This window comes from Meleagris gallopavo, chromosome 2 (assembly GCF_000146605.3).
Source record: "Meleagris gallopavo isolate NT-WF06-2002-E0010 breed Aviagen turkey brand Nicholas breeding stock chromosome 2, Turkey_5.1, whole genome shotgun sequence".
Lineage (NCBI taxonomy): Eukaryota > Metazoa > Chordata > Aves > Galliformes > Phasianidae > Meleagris > Meleagris gallopavo.
Genome location: NC_015012.2, coordinates 49,376,989 through 49,398,049, shown reverse-complemented (window position 1 = coordinate 49,398,049; position 21,061 = coordinate 49,376,989). Strand labels below are relative to the sequence as shown.

Genomic DNA, 21,061 nt, shown 5'->3' with positions numbered 1-21,061 from the left:
AAAAAAGCAGGCAGGCTTGCTGACAGGCAGGAATCCAGTTTCCAAACTGCAGAGGTGTGTATTTTCTGACTTGCTGGAAACCCCAACAGAGCTTGACTATCTCATCAAGCACCCACAGGCCTTTTCCCAAATTACACTGTGTTACTTTGTCCCTGCACTGAGAGGCTGGCCAAACTAATTTGAAATAATTGAGTCTGATGACATCTTGTGCCTTGCTATATGGCCATTAATGCATGTCCAGCTCCTGCTTCTGACTATCCAAGTGGGATCATGCTGGCAGTTTGGGCTTTGCCTGTCTCACGCCTTTCCCAGTAACAAGCTACCCACTCCCATCTCTCCCAGGTGGTCAGGGGTTTCTTATCATGCAAAGGAGAGGCACACTAAAGCCATCTGTTATGCTTCCAACTTACATTACAGATGGTATTTAAAATTTATTTTAGGATTTAAGAGGACATAGCACAATAACTTTGCTGGAAGAGAAAATTTGAGACTGTTGCTTGAAATGTATGAGTGAAAACAAAAGAAGAGATGGCTACAAAAATCAAAGATGTGAAGTTATTTACCCCCATAAAAATAAAGCTATTATACTTCTAAGTTTAGACTACTTCTATAGTTGCATTTATTTGCTTGCAGATCAAGTAAATAACCCTTGGTCTTCCACAATCTGCTTTCACCAGAAGTTTTGAAAGCAACTATTATTTTTTCCTTTGCTTTCCACTTGAAGCTCTCAAACAAGCAGTGTTGTGTTTTGATGGTAGATTGGTCTCCACATGCAATCAGGAGCCACGGTGAGCCCACACCCAGGTGCAAGTCTCACAAGGCAAGCTACTTGTCAGGCTGCAGGACACTGTTGCTGAAGGCACCCCAAAAGCCACACTCAGCTGAATACTATGACCCTTTACAGTATGTTTAGCTTCAAGTCTGGCTATACAAATCACCCTGCCCACTCACAAGAGTCGAATTCTCACAGTAGGCAGCACTTCTCTCAAACCCTGTGGCAAAGCTTTCATCAGTATTCTCAGAGTGGAGCTCACTGAACATCAACAGTTTTGCCAAATGTGCCTGCAGGAAAAATCCTGAAATTCAATAAAAGGATTTCATATGCATTTTCCTATATATACAGCTTGACAAGATTTGTACCCTTTTTCATTGGAGCCCATGATAATAGATGAATAGATCCAAGGCAACAATGACTGTAAACAATTTTCCACAGGCAAGCTGAGAAATGGTTGAGGGGGGTGGAACCACATCTGTAATGTGTTTAAGCCCACAGAACAACTGTACAAGATGGATCACACAACTGCACCAGCCATGTGCAGTTCCGTGGGAATGGAAAGCTTTCTCCACCTACTTTTTAATTATTGTTACTGAACATGTGTACCAAAATTTTGTTTTACTTGCTTGACTATTTATTCTCCAGAAGCTGTCCTCCAGAAAATATTAATGTATACTTCATGAAGCATATCTATCTATTTCAGTCCTAAATCATTTATTTGAAAAGCAAAGAGAAAAGCACGTATAAGAAGATGATTTCTAGGAAGGGCCATTACTGGAACAACACACACTGAGGAAAGAGAAGTAAAAAACAATCTAACCACCAACAGCCACCAAGCACATCTGAAGTTTTCTCACAAAGGATGCATGATGAATTAAATGCTGGGATTATACACATTTTGCCATGACAACATCACTTGTATTTGCTAAAAATGAGCAGCACTGGAAGCGTCACACAGTCTCTGCTGGTCCCCAGAGAAGCTATCACTGTGGCAGTATCTGGTCACTGTTGCTCATGGTGCTTGCCCTGCTCTTTTTTCTGCTGTTGTATCTGATGATAGAAAATTCGCACTGTATCTGTGCAGCTGCATTCAAGCAGATCTCTTAATGTCTGAGATATATCCTGGATTAATTGCAGATAAAGCAAAAGATAAAGAGGATAACTAAGATACTAATTAGACAAAGTGACGCATGTAATAATTAGCTGTTAGGAACAAGGCAGGAAGTAATGCAGGCTGTTAAATGCATTAAGACTCAAGCAAAAAGTGGGACTTAATGCCTGCTTTCCAGCCAAATAAAGAGTTTACCTCAGCGCACTTTTCTTTTAAACTCTCTTTACACAGCCAAGCTTCATGCTCTGGCTTATAAAAGCCAGTGCATTTCAGAAATGATTCATCCGAAAAGACTACTTATTTCATGCAAAAGCATATCTGCACAGAAGTTTCTGGTGGCTCATTTTTTACATCACACAGCATGAGCTCTTTCTCAACATGTTATACAGACATACACAAGGGCAGTTCTTGCATCACCAATGTTAGAAAAAACTGACTGCAGCAAGTCTGCCTAGGTCCTGTCCATGCACCCCACATACTCGACACACATCTATGATGCTCTTAAAATGTATCATGATACAGCATCTTCCCAGTGCTGTTCCATAAAGAATTAAACCAGTGAGGATGCGTCATGCAGTACAGCACCAGCGATGTACAAAAGCAGTGCATGAGGATATCATCCTGCGAAGAAAGCTGGGCCATAGCACAGAACAATAGCAAGTCTTTGACAGGAGATGATGATTAGAAAGGCAAACTCAGTTCCAGGATATAACAGATCAAGTATCAGATCAAGCCAATAAGGAAGCATCCACCTCACCAGACAGGACACAGCCAAGGGCTCATCCGGAATATCCCATATCTGAATCTGGTTATGAATGATTTAAAACAGGTGCAGAGAAAGGGTGCCAGAACGAAAAAGAAACAGACTTCCTATCTTAAGACAGGGGACCAAAGAGAGTTTGCACAGCCCAGAAAAGGTGGGCCAAGAGGAGATACAATTTCTCCCTTTAAATAAATTGTAACAGATTAAATAACAGGGAAGGATAATTAACATAATGGACAATACTGGCATCAGAAACAGACTGGCTGGGACTATATTTAGTCTGCAAATTAGATGACAAGTTCCACGCATCTGAGTAAGAGGGTTTGGAAATGGGCTTCAAGTGGGGTAAAAGCTTACCAGATTCTCGGCTGAAATTGGTTCAGTTATGAAGGAGGTTATACTCCACTGCCCTTCTGACAGCAGGAGACTGGTTTCAACTGCCCTCATTGTCCTTTCTAGCCTTGAGCCTTCATGCTGCAGGGGGCTTGGCAGGAGGGCCCACCCACCCAACCAAGTACCAGTGCTCTGGTGTACCAATAAGGATATATTCCAGCTTTCACTTACGCTCTGCCTAAGTGACTCACAGCAACGTAATGAGGAAGGGACACGATGTTCAGAGCAAAGTAGAGAGGCTGTAATCATGGTGATGAACAGTCCTACTGACTGGGACTAACCAGCTGCCAGCAGAATCATGCACAGTACTTTTGCCCTTTTGAGTCAATGAGCTGGTGAGAATGCAGTCATCACTACACTACAAAACAGCAGCCCCCCAAAGAGATCACATGGTTACATGTGAAGGTTACATGTTACATGTGAAGCAGAAAGTAACTGACCAAACCTCACAATGAAGGAAAATCATAAAGCACTGTCTGCCCGCTTTTTGTCTAGCCTGTAGTTGGATACTTGTCTGATAAAAATCGATGACTAACCATTTCCTATGCCTTTTTCTAAGAAATCATCATTTACAGAACTGGAGCCAACTTCCATCTATCAGAATCAAATCTGAGTTTGATGCAATCTCACTAGCAGAATTTTTTCGCTGTGCCTAGAGTAAACTTACTGCACAGTGAATTCAAGGCAGCTATGAATCCTACATCACAAATACCATTCTGAAAATGTCTTAACTAAGTAATATATGGCAAAGGTCTGGGATGCAGGGATCATATGTAAAGCTAGGCTATAAAATCCAGAATAGCTGCAGATGTCAAAATCAGCGAAGAATCCTAGCAGAAAGCTCTGGGGCCGACTTTATAGATTCCATTTTTTTTCTGCCTTCTCTTTCACAGCTGAGTAAGAAGGTGAGAAGACAAAATCTGATAAAATACATGAGCATCAACTCACAAAGCAGTGGCTCAAATACATGGCTTTCATTTTCATCTTCCCAGTTCTCTAGCCCTTACCTAGGAAAGAAAGAGCATTATATGATCTTAGCTGTTAGCTAAGTTGCAGAAGTAAGAGCAGAGCAGATCCCTAGAGAAGCACAGTGACTGTTCCTATATGACAGATATTAGAGAAGATCGGAAAAAAAAAAGTTTCTGCCCTCCAACTCAATGTTTGAACTCACACAGAAGTCCAGGTGCAGTCTGGCATTTAAAGAGCTGACTCTGGGACATACGACTGGAGAGAAGAATTTCATTCCCAACCACAGGAATCCTACATTCCTATTAATGGGATTAGTTTTAAATTCTTCTAAGGAAACATCCTTTCCCTCCCTCTTGCCCTTCTCCCATCTCCTTCTTCACAACACCAACTGCCAGCAGGCCAGATGGCAACTCAAGCTCCTCCATCTGGCAAGCTAAGCTCATGCACATGAAGGAGGAGGGCACCCCAAGTAAAAGCTTAATGGGAGGAAGAAAAGGAGCCAGCAACTCTGGCCAGTGGCCTGCAGTTGCTTGCCTCGCTACAGGTAGGCCAATGGTGAAATCAAAGTCAGTGATGAAGCATATAATAGAAATAGAGAGTGTTTGCAGAGGTATTTTTAATGTGCTGCTTTTCAAGTTTATTTCCACTGTTCCTTCCATGATCTTTAAATAATGTATGCTAGGCTATATTTTCATATTTGAAGCAAAAAGAAGGCTTAAAAACTCAAAGTTATTTCATAAATAACACAATGAATACAAAAGCTAATTCACTGAGATATCAGAGTTCAGAGATTCAAGTTAGCTAAGAAGGTGACAAAATAGGAAGGGAAAATTTTTGCACAGAAATGCTTTTTTTGTTGTTTTTGTTCTTGTTGCTAACACTTACATATAACTTCTGGGTTGGAAAATTTCTCAGAATTCCATGAATTATGATAAGAATTTGTTAATTCATTATTCTGTTAGAAAGATAAACATGTTTTAAGTCTACAAACCAACTTCCAGACACTTAGGCTCAAGACTGTACATACCTGCAACTTCCTTTTCTTCCTCGAGAGACTTCCTGTCCAATCACTGATGCGCCTCATTCGGCTTTTTAATGTGTCCTTCTTGGATGCATCCTCAGTGAGGGGCTTGGACTTTCTACATGGGAGCGTGTAAGAGGAATAATGAGCAGGACTTCCCTGCTCTACCCTGGAGGGAACATCAATGTCTGAGGCGAATGATACACGGTTGCTTAGGCTACCGTGAGTGTCAATATACTCATCAGACAGCCTGATCACAGGTGGAGGAGTGCTTTCCAAATTTGTATCCTTATATAGATCTCGAAGTGAGGAAAGAGACGAACTTTGATTGAAGGACTTCTTGTCACTTGGTGGGAAACTGGCATGAATGCTTGTATCTGGAGTGCTCCTAGTCAAATATGGACCATCCAACTCATTGATATCCCCAGCATTTCCCCAGAGAGAGTCATACCATGAAGACTCGGAGCTTAGGGAGCTTCCCTTACTAGATCGAAGCCTTGAATCAGTAGGTGACAGACGATGGTTTGAAGAACAGTCTGCACTGGAGTTCCTCCTGACATCAAGCAGATTATTTGACTTAGATTCCAAGGTAGGTGAATACCTCAGCAGCTGGACTGGCCCACTGGACTCCTCAGCTGGTACTTTGCTGTTGCTGCTGTTGTGGAATTCAACTCTCAAGCAACCATCCAGCTTCCCCAGTGTTTTAATGAGTACTTTAGGACTTCTCCTGTCCTCTGATGGGGAGGCTGATGCAAGACTCTCATTCTTTCCATAGCATTTTAATATGTGCCCATTGCATTCTCGGGGAGCAGCATGATTACTTCCAGCTTGAAGGCCAATATAGTGGAAACCATTATCAGGCAAAAACACTGCATTATTTCCTGGACAGTAGTCCCCTGAGGTGTGTGTCCTGTGTTTGGCAAGGACATTACTTTTAGAGGCCTTCACCACAGTATCACCGAGTCTAGCTGAATAAGGCTGACTACTCTTGAAGTGTGAAAGGCAGCTTCTAGCAAGAGACCTTGACTTGTAGTTTGAGCCACTATTGGTATGTCCCCATCCATGCAAGGAGCAAGACTTTTCATCTTTAGCATGAATACTGCGAATTTTTAGAGAACAAGGCTTCTGCTTGGAACCAGTTGAAGCAGTAGCATGATTTTTTGATCCCTGAAGACTGTATTGGCTTTCTGAATTCCCCATTTTCCACTAAATTAAGAAGAGTTTCATTAGAAACAATGGCCAGAAGACAAAGCAAAAAGTAACAGACCATATTTATTCTCAGTACAGGAAAGTGCCTTTTTTAAAAGTTATATGAAACAATTGCTTCAAAAAAACCCAAATGATTTACAACATCAAATTCATAATTGCATTAATTTTAGAGGCAGCCTCAGAAAGCCTATTCTCTGTCTGGTTTATTACCCCTCTGTTTTAAAGCTGGAATCTAAACCCATTGAAATCACGTCAACACCTTTTTCCACCCACACCCTTGGCAACATCTTTTTCTTATAACTTACAAAACCTCTGGCTCCCAAGAACAATGGCATAATGAAAGGGAGACAGCAAGATAATCATTACTTAGATGTAAAGTGAACTGTACTTTCAGAGAAATCCCTTCTGCCAGGAGACAAGTAAACTGCAGTTTCAGCTTGACTGGCTTCTACGCAACCAAGTATTGCCTCAATAAACTGTTCGGCTAACTCCAACTTTATAGTTTAAATGGAGTCAGTCCAGGAGAAGAGGAAGGAAGAAGGAAGGAAGAAAAAAGAACTTTTCACTTGGAAAGTGAAAAGCCTCATCTTCCATTACAGCACAAAATTGTATTATGTTCATTCAGCATGGGGTAGTTTGATAGTTCACTTAATAAAACACGCTTCAGCTTCTCTTCTGAATTCACAGAGAATGGTGCACACTGGAGAAGGCAATCTGCCAGAGTGAGATAATTAAGATTTTGCACCTTCATAAACTGTACTCAAAAGTAAAAATGATCTTCTGTTCTTTTCATTATTTGGAGTGAATCTCCACTGTTTTAATTTACAGAAAGAACATTGAAGTCCATTTTCAATCAGAGCTATGCTCCTTTGTCAAACTTCAGACTGACACTCTTAGGAGAATTCACTGCAGTCTCAATCAAAATTTTGTCAAAACAATCTATTGTGATTACAGAATCTTATTTTCAAGAATTTAAATATATTGTAATACCCTAAGTTCCATCCCTTATCACTTTTGGACAAAAGCAGTGTATAAAACAAGAAACATACCTGTAGAATCTCTTTCTCAAACGTAGGTATGGTTATCAATTAGCATCATTTGCATTGCCTTCGTAGCCAGCCACTACACTTGCCAAAAAAGCAGGATGGAGATGAATGTAGGCTTTCTAAAAAACACAAAATAATAATAATAATAATAATAATAATAATAATAATAATTAGAAACAGGCTCTCGGTCATAGAAAACACTTTTTAGTTGAGCTATAAGCAAAAAAATACAAAAAAAAATAATCAGAAGGAATACGAATAAAAGAGATCTAATTAAATGGATTCTTGGACTTCAGACATCAATGTTAATAAACATACTTTAACAATTGACACGGAATTAATACAATGAAGTCACAGGGTGTTTTATTTTCTAATCCTTTCCTTTTCCCCTCTCAATGATGAATTAGGGTGCACTTTGAGCACCTTCCATTTGGCCTTTGGAACAACAATTACAGATCACTGGGCTGTGCAGTGATCCACTATAATTTGGAATAAACTGATCAGAGCATTTTCTGCAGGATCTGTTTATCCTTCCTTGTCTTGTCTCAATTCCAACTATGACTCCTACAGCGAAAGGCCACTGTACAACTCACTCCACAAGCCACCCAGCAGTCTCTCCCCTTAAGTTTGTACATATTTTAAGCTGCTCTGCCAGGCAACAATAGAAAGGCAGCACTGACCACCCAGCACACGAGAAGGTAGCAAGACCCAAGTTTTTCCTGAGCATCCAAATGTATCAATCCTTCACTAAACACACAGAGGCTGTAACTCAAAACAAGGATATCAGCTGAATTTCACAGAAGATACCAGTAGTGTGGGGAATAAAAAATTCAGTAGGGGAAGCTGTACAAGAGCTCTGGCTCAGTGTGCGTAAGAACTCTGTAGATTTTAAAGGAATTCAGTGGTAACTGAGGTACTTTGCTAACCTTACAGAAAGCAAAGGAAAAGGTTGCCAACTAGAATTAAAAAGTCTCATCAACAAGCTTAGAAAAAAAATGACAGCAAACAAATGATTTAGAAGAAATACATCCTTTTGGATAATTCTAGAACCTATAAACCCAAATTCATGGCTGTTATCAGAAAGATATCTGACAAAATAAATCATAAATTTCAGCCAATCCTTGAAAACAAAACAAAACATCTGTTTAACTTGTTTATTCTTTCTAAAAGTTTGTAAGGTTGCTAATGAAGATGCCCTTGCCTTGAAGGTTTGATTTGCTTACGCTAATTTTAGCCACTTATGTCAACAACTTAATTATATCAAATGAAACTAGCATTGAACAAAAGAGACTCAAAATAAAGGTAAACAGAAGACAGTATCAACTTCATGAAGTCCCAGACTGCAGAACAAATTGCATCCGTCCCAGCTAAACTGCCTGCCTCAGACCAGGAGGTACAGATTGCAAACAAGCAAAAGTCTGCATTCAGAATTTCTCATGTGGGAGCAAAAACTACATTCAACAAGAGGGCTTTGGGGGCTTATGTCTATTCATAAGGGAACACTGAACCCAATTTGTCTAAAGAAACAGGCAAAAAGACCATCTGGTCTCCATAGCAATTGTGCAGTGGTTAGGTAATCCTTTTAACAGAATGGGTAGCAAGCAAGCTGCTGTCATGAACCTCAGAAGATAGACATTCAATTCTTTGAGGCTCGAGCTGCTGCTACAGCATCCATTGTACTCATCTGATACAATACACAGATCACATAATGGGTGAATGAATAAATTTATCCTGGGGTACAATGTCTACAAAACAGTGTCTCAGTCTGTGCAGAAATCAGTTAGCTGTACAACACAACAGTCAATAAATCCCACAGAAACACCCCCAAGGGATTTTTCTCAGCATCTCAGCCATCCACAGAGTTACAGCAGGCTAAACATTCATGCACACTGTAATAATCAACCACGGCATCTGCAGGGCTGCACAAAGACCCTCACCCTGAAAATCAGCTGGGATGCCTTTCTCCTGCCTCACACTTGCATGGAGCTATTTTCTTTCTGCTAATTACAATAGGGGTGTAAGGGAAGCAGACTTGCTCTCTAAGGCAGTGCAACATCAGGGCACAGAGGTGGTCAAGGAACAACTTTGGCTGCATTTTTTCTTGAACACATGCACATTTTACATTGATTTAATTTTGGAAGCTCTGGAAATAACAGTGCAGGGGACTGCATTCCCCTATATTTTTCACAGCAACCTACTGCCCCAGAAGACAAAGTGCTTTTTTTCCTCTGTTCATTTGCAGAGCTAGGGGGATTAATACTTAATGTGAGCAACACCAGAGTCCATGAATATCTGCTGTATTTATAATCAATATATTTAGAAAGCAGCTCACTGTGCCTGAAGATGACTATTAAAAGATTATTTACTTTCAATTATACACACATTCCCTAAAAAAGAACTTCTTAATCTTCACTCTGGTCCCCCTTGACACATTTAAAAAACACAGCTATGCAAACATACTAATCTGGGAACCCCACCACCATCACCACCACACCCAATAATTAACGCAAAACATAACCCCAGAGCTAAAAATGCATTTCCCTACCTTTATGCTCCTGCACATACAGTTCTAGATGTTTTTGGCTCAGAAAAACAAACACAGAAGCTCAACAGCCAGCCACCTATATTCCCTCATTAATAACACAGCAGCTAGACTGCTTCACAAATGCTGGAGGGAAAAACATTTTTCTTAGGATTGAAGTGTACACACATATATGGCAGCACTCTGCAGCTGGATGGGTGCACATCTCCTGAGTCTTCATCTCTCTAACTGAAGGTTTACAAAGCTTGACTCACTAGCTATACTACAATCAAAAGTGAACCATAACAGTAATATGCCAGTATTAGGTATGCTCACTAAAAACGAAAAAAATTTATCGTAGAACAATTTGGGTTAGAAAACACCTTAAACACCATCTAGTTCCAAAACCCCCCTGCTATGGAACACTTTCCACCTGACAAGGTTGCTGCAAGTCCCATCCAACCAATCTGCAGTTTAAAGCCATTAGCCCTTGCTCTATCACTACAAGCCTTTGTAAAAATTCCCTTCTCCAGCTTTCTTGCAGGCCCCTTCAGGTACTAGAATGCTGCTACATGGTCTCCCTAGAGTTTTCTCTTCCCCAGGCTGAACAATCCCAATTCTTTTAGCCTCACTTCATAGGAGAGGTGCCCCTGACCTCTGATCATCTTTGTATTCCTCCTCTGGACTCACTGCAGTAGGTCCATATCTCTTTTGCGTTCGGGGCAATGGAGCTGAATGCAGTACTCCAGATGAGCTCTCACAAAGCAAAGTAGGAGGAGACAATTCCTTGCTCTGCTGGGCAAGCTCCTTTTGATGCAGCCCAGGATACAGTTGGCTTTCTAGGCTGGAAACTAGGCTGCCAACTCACACTGAGCTTCTCATCAACCAACATATCCAAGTCCTTCTCCTCAGAGCTGTTCTCAACCCATTCTCTTCTCAGTCTATATTTGTGCTTGGGATTGCCCCAGATCATGTGCAGGGCCTTGTATTGGGCCTTAATGAACTTCATAAGGATCATGCAAGCACACCTCTCAAGCCAGTTGAGGTCTCTCTTGGATGGCATCCCTTCCCTCCAGCATGCTGACCACATCACACATGTTGTGTCATCAGCAGACTTCCTGAGCCTGCACTGAATTCCACTGTATATGTCAGTAACAGAGTTGTTAAACAGCACCAGTCCCTATATTGACCCCTGAGAAATGCACTTGTCACTGGTCTCCACTTGGACACGGAGCTGTTGACTGCAACTCTTTGAGTGCAGCTATCCAGAAAATTCCTTACCAGAGTGGTCCATCTGTCCAATTCACATATTTTCAATTTAAAGACAAGGATGTTGTGCAGTATAGTGTCAAATGCTTTGCCCAAGTCCAGGTAGATAAAGTCAGTTGCTCTTCCTTTACTCATTAATGCTATAAACCTCTTGTAGAAGGCCAGCAAACTTATCAGATAAGATTAAAAACTGTAGAATGTCATCAACCACCTTGTTTTCCATGTGGGAAGTTCTTCATTGTCTCAGTCCCTGTTTTTGTCTTTTGTGACTTGGTTATGAATTGGTGACAAATTTGAGTCAAAGGTGGTGGGACTCCTGCACTAATTTGAGCTGCTACAGCAAAAGCATACCAAACATAATTACACTGCTGTCAACCATCTGCCTTCAGTGCAGTCACATTCACCAAGTTGAGATTTTCTAAAACTACAAGCTAGAAAACCACAAACTCCAAGCTGTCAGGAGGTGAGTACAAAGATGTAAATAGATTGAATACTCTGCAACCACAATGATGAAGATAGTAGCCCAATACCAACTACGGAAAGACAAGAAACTGTGGCACACTCTTCCTATGGATGTTCTGTTATCTGTGACTGAGAGTGACAATGTGACCACCCAGGATGTTGTAAAAGTTCAATTAATGTAAGAGTTAGTAATGGTAAGCCTTAACCTGGAGCAGGATGTTCCTCAGACATGAAGCCACAAACTAAAGCTAACTCTGCTACATTTTGATGGATTTATTCCTCTGGATGGCTGGTGACAATGAACAGTCATTGGTAGATGTGATCTATATCAAGTAGATATGTATCAATTCATCTACAAACCATTTAATCCCTGCAAATATACTCATTAGGTGCAGGGAAATTGATTCTCACTTCTCAAAATTTGGCATCAGTGCAAAAGTAACAAGAAAAAATAATAATATGGATTGGTCAAGATAGGATAACATTAGAATAACATTATCTCATCAAATTAGTACCACTGAGGGAGGTTTCAATAAAAACTGTAGGAACTCTTGTACAAAAGCTGTCAGGGCTACCAGGAATAATAACCATTTACAAACAGCAGAAGAGCTTAAATTGAAAAGCTGCTGTCTTAAACAAAAAAAAAGTGTTTTAAAAGAAGATGAACAGTAAGAGTCTGATAATACACAATGAGCTAGCTGCCTCACACCTGAAAAATAAGAGCCTGCACCTTTCCTATTATTTACAACATAGAACCAGGACAGCACATAAACTTTATTTCAGGAGGCCTTTCCTTGAGGAATAATACAATTATTCAAGAAAGAAATAAGATACCAAATACCTTGTTCCTGCTTGTAGCCTAAGTGTGTACAAAACCTCTTAGCTGTGTACAAAACCTCTTAGTTGTGTTCATTCCCAGATACAGGATGGTTGTTGCCTGTACTGGAGCAGTACCTCTGGCCACTGGAACGATTCTCCAATAGCTGTCACCATGCACAATTACACACAAACATCAACTTGTGTATAGATGTCTGCCAAAGGCAGTCAAGGTTTTAACTCACTATGTATAACTCACATATAAATACCTATATGAAGAGCTTTTATATATGAAGGTCAGACAGCATATCCCACCAAGTACTCTATAGTAATGAAGCAAGGGGAAGCAGGCAAAGAGTCAAGCATGCTTTTTGTTGTATTTGGAAAACATACTTCCTGAAGGGCACTTAAGGACTCCTCTCCCAACTGCACAGTGTGACTGCAATATTCACCTCCAGAGTCAGCAAGGTAGAGTGAGAAGATACAAATGGAACTGGGGAGAAGAACAGAACAGGCAATGGCAGGGTCCCTGCAAAGGTGCTCTGGGTGTGTGTTTCATAAAGGCACCATAGGAGACTGTCATCAGGATTTGTGGATAATGTGATAATGGAGAAGAAAGCACTTCAGAGCAAGAAAAGTTAAACAGATCTTTCTCCCTCACTGATATGAAATGACCAACTTCTTACTTTCCTTTCCACTTAGAAATACCATAGGCTGTGATGTAGAGCAACTAGAGAGATGTATATATACATCCAGAAAATATATTTTTAATTGACCAAATTTCTGTTTCTCCTTTTAGACAATTTTTACATTCCCTTTAGCTCTTAACATCAGATTAAAATACTAGTCATACCATTCATACAATTATCTACTATATACTAACCTGTCTTGCACAGAATCAATGCTCTCAGTGAATTCTTACAGGGGTAAAGAGTTGCAGACTTAAAGTTTAAATTAACTTTTAATCTACTTTTGTTTTTAATATGAAAATAACAATGCTAGAAGGTGAACCTGTACTCACCTTCCCACATGGCTGTGGGAAGATACTCAAAATTAGTAAGGGGAGGCACAACAACACAATACTGAAGCTGGATTAAATAAGGAGTTTCTTACTGGAAACAATTTACTGTATTTTTTAAAACTACACAATTTTGTCACAAGCTTCCACAAATCAGAAGCAGATTTCTTATTCCTGCAATCTCAATCACTTTCCTGTAACAAAAATATACCATAATAATTGTATCGTGGTATTCTTGGCAGGATTATTTTGCATTATATATCACTGTATTCAAAGAATGAATAACCAAAACACCGCAACTATGTCTTAAAAAAAAGAAGAAAAAAAAGGACACATTTCTCTTAAATCCTGTTTGAAACCAGAACTCCTCACTCATTATTCTCTTTAGAGTTAAGAGTCTCCTGACTGAGGAAGTGTTTGATAGCTCAGAAATAGAATTGAAAACAATGCTTCTTCTCATTCAACATAGTACTCCTCATGATCCTAGACACTTCGTTTTTTTGCTGTTAACCATACCAATACTGCAAACAGATTGTTAATTCCACATTTTAAACAAGAAAAAGATAATGTCCTTTTCTGGTTCCTTTTCTAAATAGCATTGATCCCAACAGGTCTACACATATGCACTGCATTAGAATGACACGTCATACCTAGTAGTTCAAGTCCTTCTTATACTCAACCCATTCTTTTGGGTCCAATGCATTGACAGTTAAATTATATCATACAGCTTTCAAGTAAAAGCAATATAGAAGGTTGAATCAAGCCTGAAGATCCTTATCATATTATACGAGTGCTGATACAATCTAAATCTCTAGAGACTTATTTTTCTTTGGAAGGAAAAACAAATTTCACCATTTTTAAGTGTTACTGAATTCATACACAATGGCTAAAGTGCACATCCATTTAAATAGAAGTCATTGAACTTAAAAAAAAAAAAATTTAAAAAAAAAATCAACAATGCCAGCTCACATTTCTGCTTCATGCAGTAGCTGTAATAGCGAAAGTGTTGGTATGTCAAGGCCTGTTTTTCTCCTCCTACCCTGGTTGTGAATATGCTGGCAGGCCCAGGTACAGACTCATACAGTGCTTTCAAGGGATTTCCAGGCTCCACACAACTCTAGCCTCATTGCTGGCACAGGCATTGAGGTCACACTGGGGTGGGAGCAACAGCACCTCAGAGATCAAGAGCAGTAGACACCCCAGAGGTCTCTGCCTCAACCCTCCTTACATGTGGTAGTGGCAGGAGGAGGCAAGATAGGAGCTTTGTGGCCAAACTGGGAGTCCCAAACCCAGCCAGGGACATCTGCCCTTCTTCTCTTTTATCCTCTCCAGTAGCAATCATCTCATGCTATCAAACACAAACCTAGTCAGCAAGGCAGCCATGGGGGTGAGAAATTGCAGCATGCCACAAATTGCCCGATCCACTTCACAGGAAGAAAGGGAAATTGTGATATGTTCAGTGGTCTGTCCTACCTCACAGTCTACACATCCATAAGCACCACAGGGTACTGACTCCAAAGTAAATGCTTTCCAACCATTGGCCCTCGGACTTCCTGAAGAGGACAGTCTAGGGTCTAGGAGTCAGAACTGAGCTTGAGACAAGGTACTTCTAGAAATTAAAAGTGGATCTTGAGTTTAGCATGCTTAGCGCCCTGCAGCAGTTACACAGTTTAGGGCTTTCTTTCTACCTCGGTGGATCCAGTACGATTAGAAGAAGTGCACTGGAGATTACATATAATTGCTAAAAGACTTGCTTCATAGCTTTGCAGCTACAGAACGCTGGGTTTCTGTCTTTCATGACAGAAGGACCCTTTTCTAGATAGAGCCGATCAGACTAAAAAAAAATTCCATCGCTTGCCTTCTAACTAGTAATTTGCTATACATAATTTTACCAAATCATTCATTCCAAAGGGAAAGAAAGACATGATTTCCAGAATGAAGTATGAAGTCACCAGAGTACAAAATTAACACAGTGACCACATCAGCAACAAGCATAAACAAAGCAGCAAACTTTGGTTGCATTGCACAAGCAATTAATCACCATCCTCTTAAAAAAGATGTTGGGGAAAAGAGACACTTCTCCATTTCTTGGCCATTTCCATCATTGTTTTTTTTTGTTTTTTTTTGTTTTAATTTCTATACAAATAAATATTTAAAATCTAAGCAGCTTTAAAAATCTATATAGAAAAATCAGAATCCATTCAGAACCTACCTCTGCCAGAAGCAGCAGTTCTGCTTTTTCCAGACAATCCTAGTTCAGGCATAGCAGTAGTGCTGACTGAAACTTTTTCTTCTAACATTTTACCGAAAAACTACCCAATATTTGCTTGGATACACTGTCTATTTATCATGAATTAACTTAAAATTTGGATGAGAAAAGACAGAATAAAAAGTAGAAAAGACTTGGAGCAATTACTAATCATTTTAATTAGTAGAGTCGCTTTAAAATTGCAAAAACTAAACACTAATATACACTCTCTCATACTCTGACTTAAAAAATTCCATCCCTGCTGCAGCAGAGCTGTAAAATGATACAGGCTGTAGTTTATTCAGCAATTCAGGCAATCAAGTTTGACAGATGACCAGCAAGAACTGTTTTCGGCAGACAGATCATTCATCTCAGCCACAGCCCACGACAGTGGAGGGAGCATAGTGGCTGGGAGATCAGGAACGGCATCAGCCTGCTCTGCTCCTGTGTGGCTTGGTGGATGCATCTCCTTTCTCCTCCCTGCTCCCCAGCTCTCCCAGCCTGAGCCCCCTTCCTTCTCCCACTTACCTCCCCCAGGGTGCTGGTTTCAGCCTCTCTGCTCCACGGACTCTCTGGCTCTGCTGCCGGACACACACGCAGACACATGGGCTCTCCCTGCCTGGGGCAAGCCAGGAAACTGTGTCTAACACTTCAAAACACTCAGCCGTTAGGAACTAAAAACAGCCCCTGCCCGCACAAGGCTGGATATATTTTTGTCTGCAGGCTACACACCCTCCTGAAGCTCAGTTTTTTCCATTGGCGGAGCACTGCAACGCAGGCTTCACCAGAGGGTGGTTTTCCACTGGCTGCCCAAAGTGGTTAGGCCAGCCGGCCAGCCTGCCGCCATGCCGGGTGGCCACAGCCCTGACTGGACAGCCCTGAGCGGGCTCCTGTCTGACCCTGCAGGCAGCAGCCACTGCCTGCTTCCCTAGCAAGGATGCGGAAAGGCTGCCCACCACAGGCCAGCTGGCTCAAAGGGAGCTCTGGGGTCTCTTATTTTCTGTTTTAGTCTTTTTTTCCTCCCTTCCTCTTAAGTTCCATAGGAGTGAGTAGGTATTCCCAACATCTTTGAGTGAGACACTGTTGAAAACCTGCCTCCCACAATCACTGCAGGAATGTTCGAGTCATGAAAACCCTCTCTTAAGAGCAGCTTCTAGTTGCATTTAATGGTTTTATGCAGCTCCAACAGCCACAGACTACCACTTCTTCTCTAATGCTTTCTTTTGTTCTACTTTTTCTAGTATCTTATGGAGTAGACTACTTGCTTTCTTAATAACTGGCCTCAGATAAAACAATACTCATTAGATGCATATGACATCTCCAAGTTTAAATATACAGATCTAGGCCATGAAGCCTTTATTTAGATGCATGAACAATCTTACTGCTATTAAAAGGGCTCAACGCTTCCCTGGCTATAGCAACAGTTGTAAGAAAAAAAAAAAAAAAAAAAGAAAAGGCATTTATTCAATTATTCTAATAAAATCACAGGATTACTTTGAAGTGCCAAGCATGAAACTATAGGCAAGTTACATTGCAGATGATGTACTAAATTGAAAAGAAACACATAAACATTGTAATAGAAACTATTAGAAACCCACAAAGGCTCCAAATCAATATTTCTGTCCACAAAAACGGAATATATATTTGCACAGTAACTTAGAAGTGCACCTAGAAGTGAATTTGACATGTGCTTCATAGTTTCCAGTATCCCAGCACATTCACTGTTTCCTCTCACTGGAGAGGTAACTCTAAGACTCAGCCGCTTTGGAATAACTGGAAATAAAATTCTAATTAATCTCTGAAGCACATTTAGAGTTAACTTCTCCACTGAAATATAATGACTTGGGTCTCTTCTAAAACTTCCAGGTTAATAACATCAGCAACTAATATGCTCTCTTCATCACAGCAAAGGTCAAAACCTTTCAACTCCACTGACTTCCATTTTTTTATAAACAAGTTCTAGGTTAGTTTTTGTGAAAAGTAGCTGAGCAGTACATGACTTAGATTATATTCCTAAATCTATGTCTGAATGTACATCTGGGAGCTCTGTATCTGCTCATTATGGTGACAAATTCGTTTTCTGTGAAAAGCAAGCTATTTTCTTTTTCCTGTTCTTAACACACTAGTATTCTACTAACAGTCTTGCTGCGGTCCAACTGTTTCCCTAACAGACCAAGTGCTGGGATTAGCACCATAAACCATGAGAATGCAAGAACTACTCTTGAGTCAAAGTACTGTGTCTCACTCAGGAGGAATGCCTGGCCTCTAGTCCAACCCTTAGTAGCTCACCTTCTTGGTTGATTAGATAAATCATGTTCGTATGATTTCTTAGAAAGGTTAAAGCGGATGCTCATCCCTGAAGCCAACAAAACCTGTTTTGTTGAATTTACCTCTTTGAAACGTCTCTTCTGGATGTTCAGAAGTATAAATATCAATCCCAAAGATGCCTTTTGAGCATCTCATACAATAACAGTAATTCTTCCCTAACACAATCAAAAATACCTGGACTGACATATCTTAGGGCACAGTTGAATCACATTAGTGGTGCACAATCTTCCAGCAATGGCTAATAAAGCCATCTGTTCTCTTTCTCTTTCATTTTCAGAAGGTGACTCCCGAATGTCAACAGGCATTCCTGCTATTAGTGTAAAGCACTCAACCCTGCAATTTCTCCTTTTCCAAGTTCATTGTATTTTATCATTCCAGTCCTCAGGATCATTCAGCTCTTTACTACATTATTTCTAATCTACCTGTGCACTTACTATGCCTCCTACCGTTTTCATTAACATATGTCCACTTTTTGTAGTATGTCAATCAACACTTAAGTTTGGTTTCAAGACCCTAGTTGACACCTCAAGCTCTTCCATTTTTCCTTCTACCTCTAAAGTGCTTAAGAGATTACTTTCAGCATACCAACATTACATTTTGAAGGTATATTTTTCTGACTTCTATCTGCCTTACACAGAGCTTTCACACCATCTAACTCAGAGCTGCTACATGCATCTTGTGGTTCTTCCTTCTGCTCTGCTTCTAGAAGCTACCTGAGGATCAAATGGGTTCGGTTGCCCAGGCTCATCACAGTCTAGTTCACTCACTAAAGAATGAGAGTCTCTCAAAAATGAGTCTCCAGATCCATCTCTTCCTTCTTCTCTCACCTACTGCCTGATCATTATCAGCATGGAACAACTCAATAATGAACTATCTTTGGAAAACAACAAGGAGCAAACAAGCTCCACTCTGAACACAATAAATTAAACTCTTAATACTATCCGAAGTGTTCATATGCCCCACAGTCTTCCATAAACAGATCATTACAACACTGCTGGGAAAGAGAAAGATGCCGTTATCCTCATTTTCTAGAGAACTGTTGGGTCACATAGGAAATTAAAGGGTATGTCAATATAGCAAAAGGAAACTATGTAGTTTGTGTTATTGCACGTCTCTGCTAGCTTAACAGCTCTTAACATTTCTGTTCTGCAGTAAAAACAAACTGTAGGATGTGCAGAAAAGTCCATAAGGGGAGTAAAAATATAAGTTGTGCCTTTGGTAGCTAGCTGGCTATATAAATGCTCTAGATTAGCATACAACCCTCATACCATATTTTAAAACATATGTCCTTGAGAATGCTTTAAAGCCAAGAAGTTACTTTTAATACATGGAGATAAAGAATTATGGAGATTAAGCAGGAAGCTATTTTAACCCATTTTTTACACTACTTTTACACTGAAGGTGCTAAGTGACCCCACTGTCACTATTTCATTATCTAAGCAGTGGGAATCTACTAAGAAAAACAGAGAAAACACAAATGTCCCCAGCCTTCATGCAAAGAAAGGAGACGCATCTCCTTTATATTAATGTCACCCCTACTAAATATCTTTTCCTAGACATATTCCAGTCCGTTTCTGAAAGACCAGTTCTCTCCTTTGCCTTCTACTCACCCCTGTGCAGCATGCCTGACAAGGAGATGACTGACCTGCCTGCATCCGCCCCTGAGTCTACAAGGCTCTTTGGCCAAGACGCGATAAATGGACAGAAATCAGCATTTTGCCAATTACAGCTCAGACACAGACTAGTTTCTCTGTACAGTCAGATCTGTATATATTCCAGGGGTTAACAATATATCTTCTCTCACTGGGTTTCAGAAAACAAAATGCTCCTAGGAGTTAAAGAAGTCTGGGTTACGAAATCAGGCTTCTCAAACCAAAAATCTAATGGAACTCTCAACCAGGTAAGGTGTGGTGCAAGGTGTAACTTAGCTGATAAAAAATAATTATTGTCAACAAGATAGTAAGCAGGGGTGAATTTAGAAGCCTTGTTGATTTAATGACTAAAACATCTGAATCATGCAACATCTGCTAAAGAAATACTCTGATTAGACTGCATTCAAAGTCTGTCCTCAGTGTCTTTGGCCTTGGAGGGGAACTGTGGAAAGAAATTAAGCAGTCTCCCATTCATCCATGGCAAAGGAAAACCTTACACTATACAAAATTCCTTCAGAAGACTTCAATTCAATTTCTGTGAACATCTCACCCTTCTGCAAACCAATCCTCACTCACTCAGCTTTCTGGTTTCATTTCCAACTGTTTGTCAGATAGAAGAGGACAAAAATAATTGAAGGTTTTTATTATTTAATTAAAGTATAGAAGAGCTTAGGAAAAAGATGAAAAGAAGCCAACTTCTTAGCACTTCCTTCACTCTAGAACTCACATACTCAAACAGGCCATATTACCTACTGATTGAGGGCACCAACAAATGTCAGACAGCTCTGGTATAAAACAGAATAGATGCTAAGCAACAAAACCTGTTGCAGATGGGCAAAATTTTACATTAATCACAGAGGCTTACAGTGCCCTAAATGGTTGCAGTTTTCCTGTAGAGGCTTATGTACTCTGTAAAATGCTGTAATACAAAGTGACCGAAGGGATGCTCCTCCTCAGGAGTTAGCATGCCCTTGCCCATTGGCTGCCTGTCCAGGAGTTCCCCATACACACCTTGCCCATTCTCAAATAGATTTTCCCACCATCCAAAACACAGAGAACCTATTGATATTTAAGGCCTGGAATAAACCACACCTTTAAAGAAAGATGAACATTTTCCTTTATTTTTGTCACAAGGTTCTTTAGTACTGCACACGAGGGCCTACTATTTGTTGTTATGATCTATTTTCAAGACAGTTGTAGGGAACAGTCAGGGAATCTACCTGCCTCTGGCTACTGTCATATTTATTTCGGCATAATTAAATGAAGAAATACAAGGCATGACCATGTGATAGCAGGCATGTGCCAGAAACATTTCTGAAAAAATATAAAATCAATTAGGAGAGAAAAAGAGATGAACTAAGCAGCAAATCTATCTTCTCTCTTTTGAGGACTGAGCATAGCAGATGAGGGAAGCTGACCTGCAGTGGCCAGTACTGCTTACAAATATTCCTAGCTAGAAT

At 40.3% G+C, this 21,061-nt stretch overlaps 1 protein-coding gene across 3 annotated transcripts in view; it reads right to left on the bottom strand.

Moving 5' to 3' along the window:
* TIAM2 (TIAM Rac1 associated GEF 2) overlaps positions 1 to 21,061 on the bottom strand; it is a 167,887-nt gene that overhangs the window by 79,196 nt on the left and 67,630 nt on the right. For all 3 annotated transcript variants that reach the window (XM_019612929.2, XM_031552469.1, XM_019612928.2), the window contains 2 exons: positions 7,291 to 7,406; positions 5,039 to 6,238 (listed from right to left, as the gene is read on the bottom strand). In XM_019612929.2, the coding sequence (XP_019468474.1) occupies positions 5,039 to 6,232 (1,194 nt within the window). In that variant the 5' untranslated portion in view covers positions 6,233 to 6,238; positions 7,291 to 7,406. The remainder of the gene's footprint in view (positions 1 to 5,038; positions 6,239 to 7,290; positions 7,407 to 21,061) is intronic.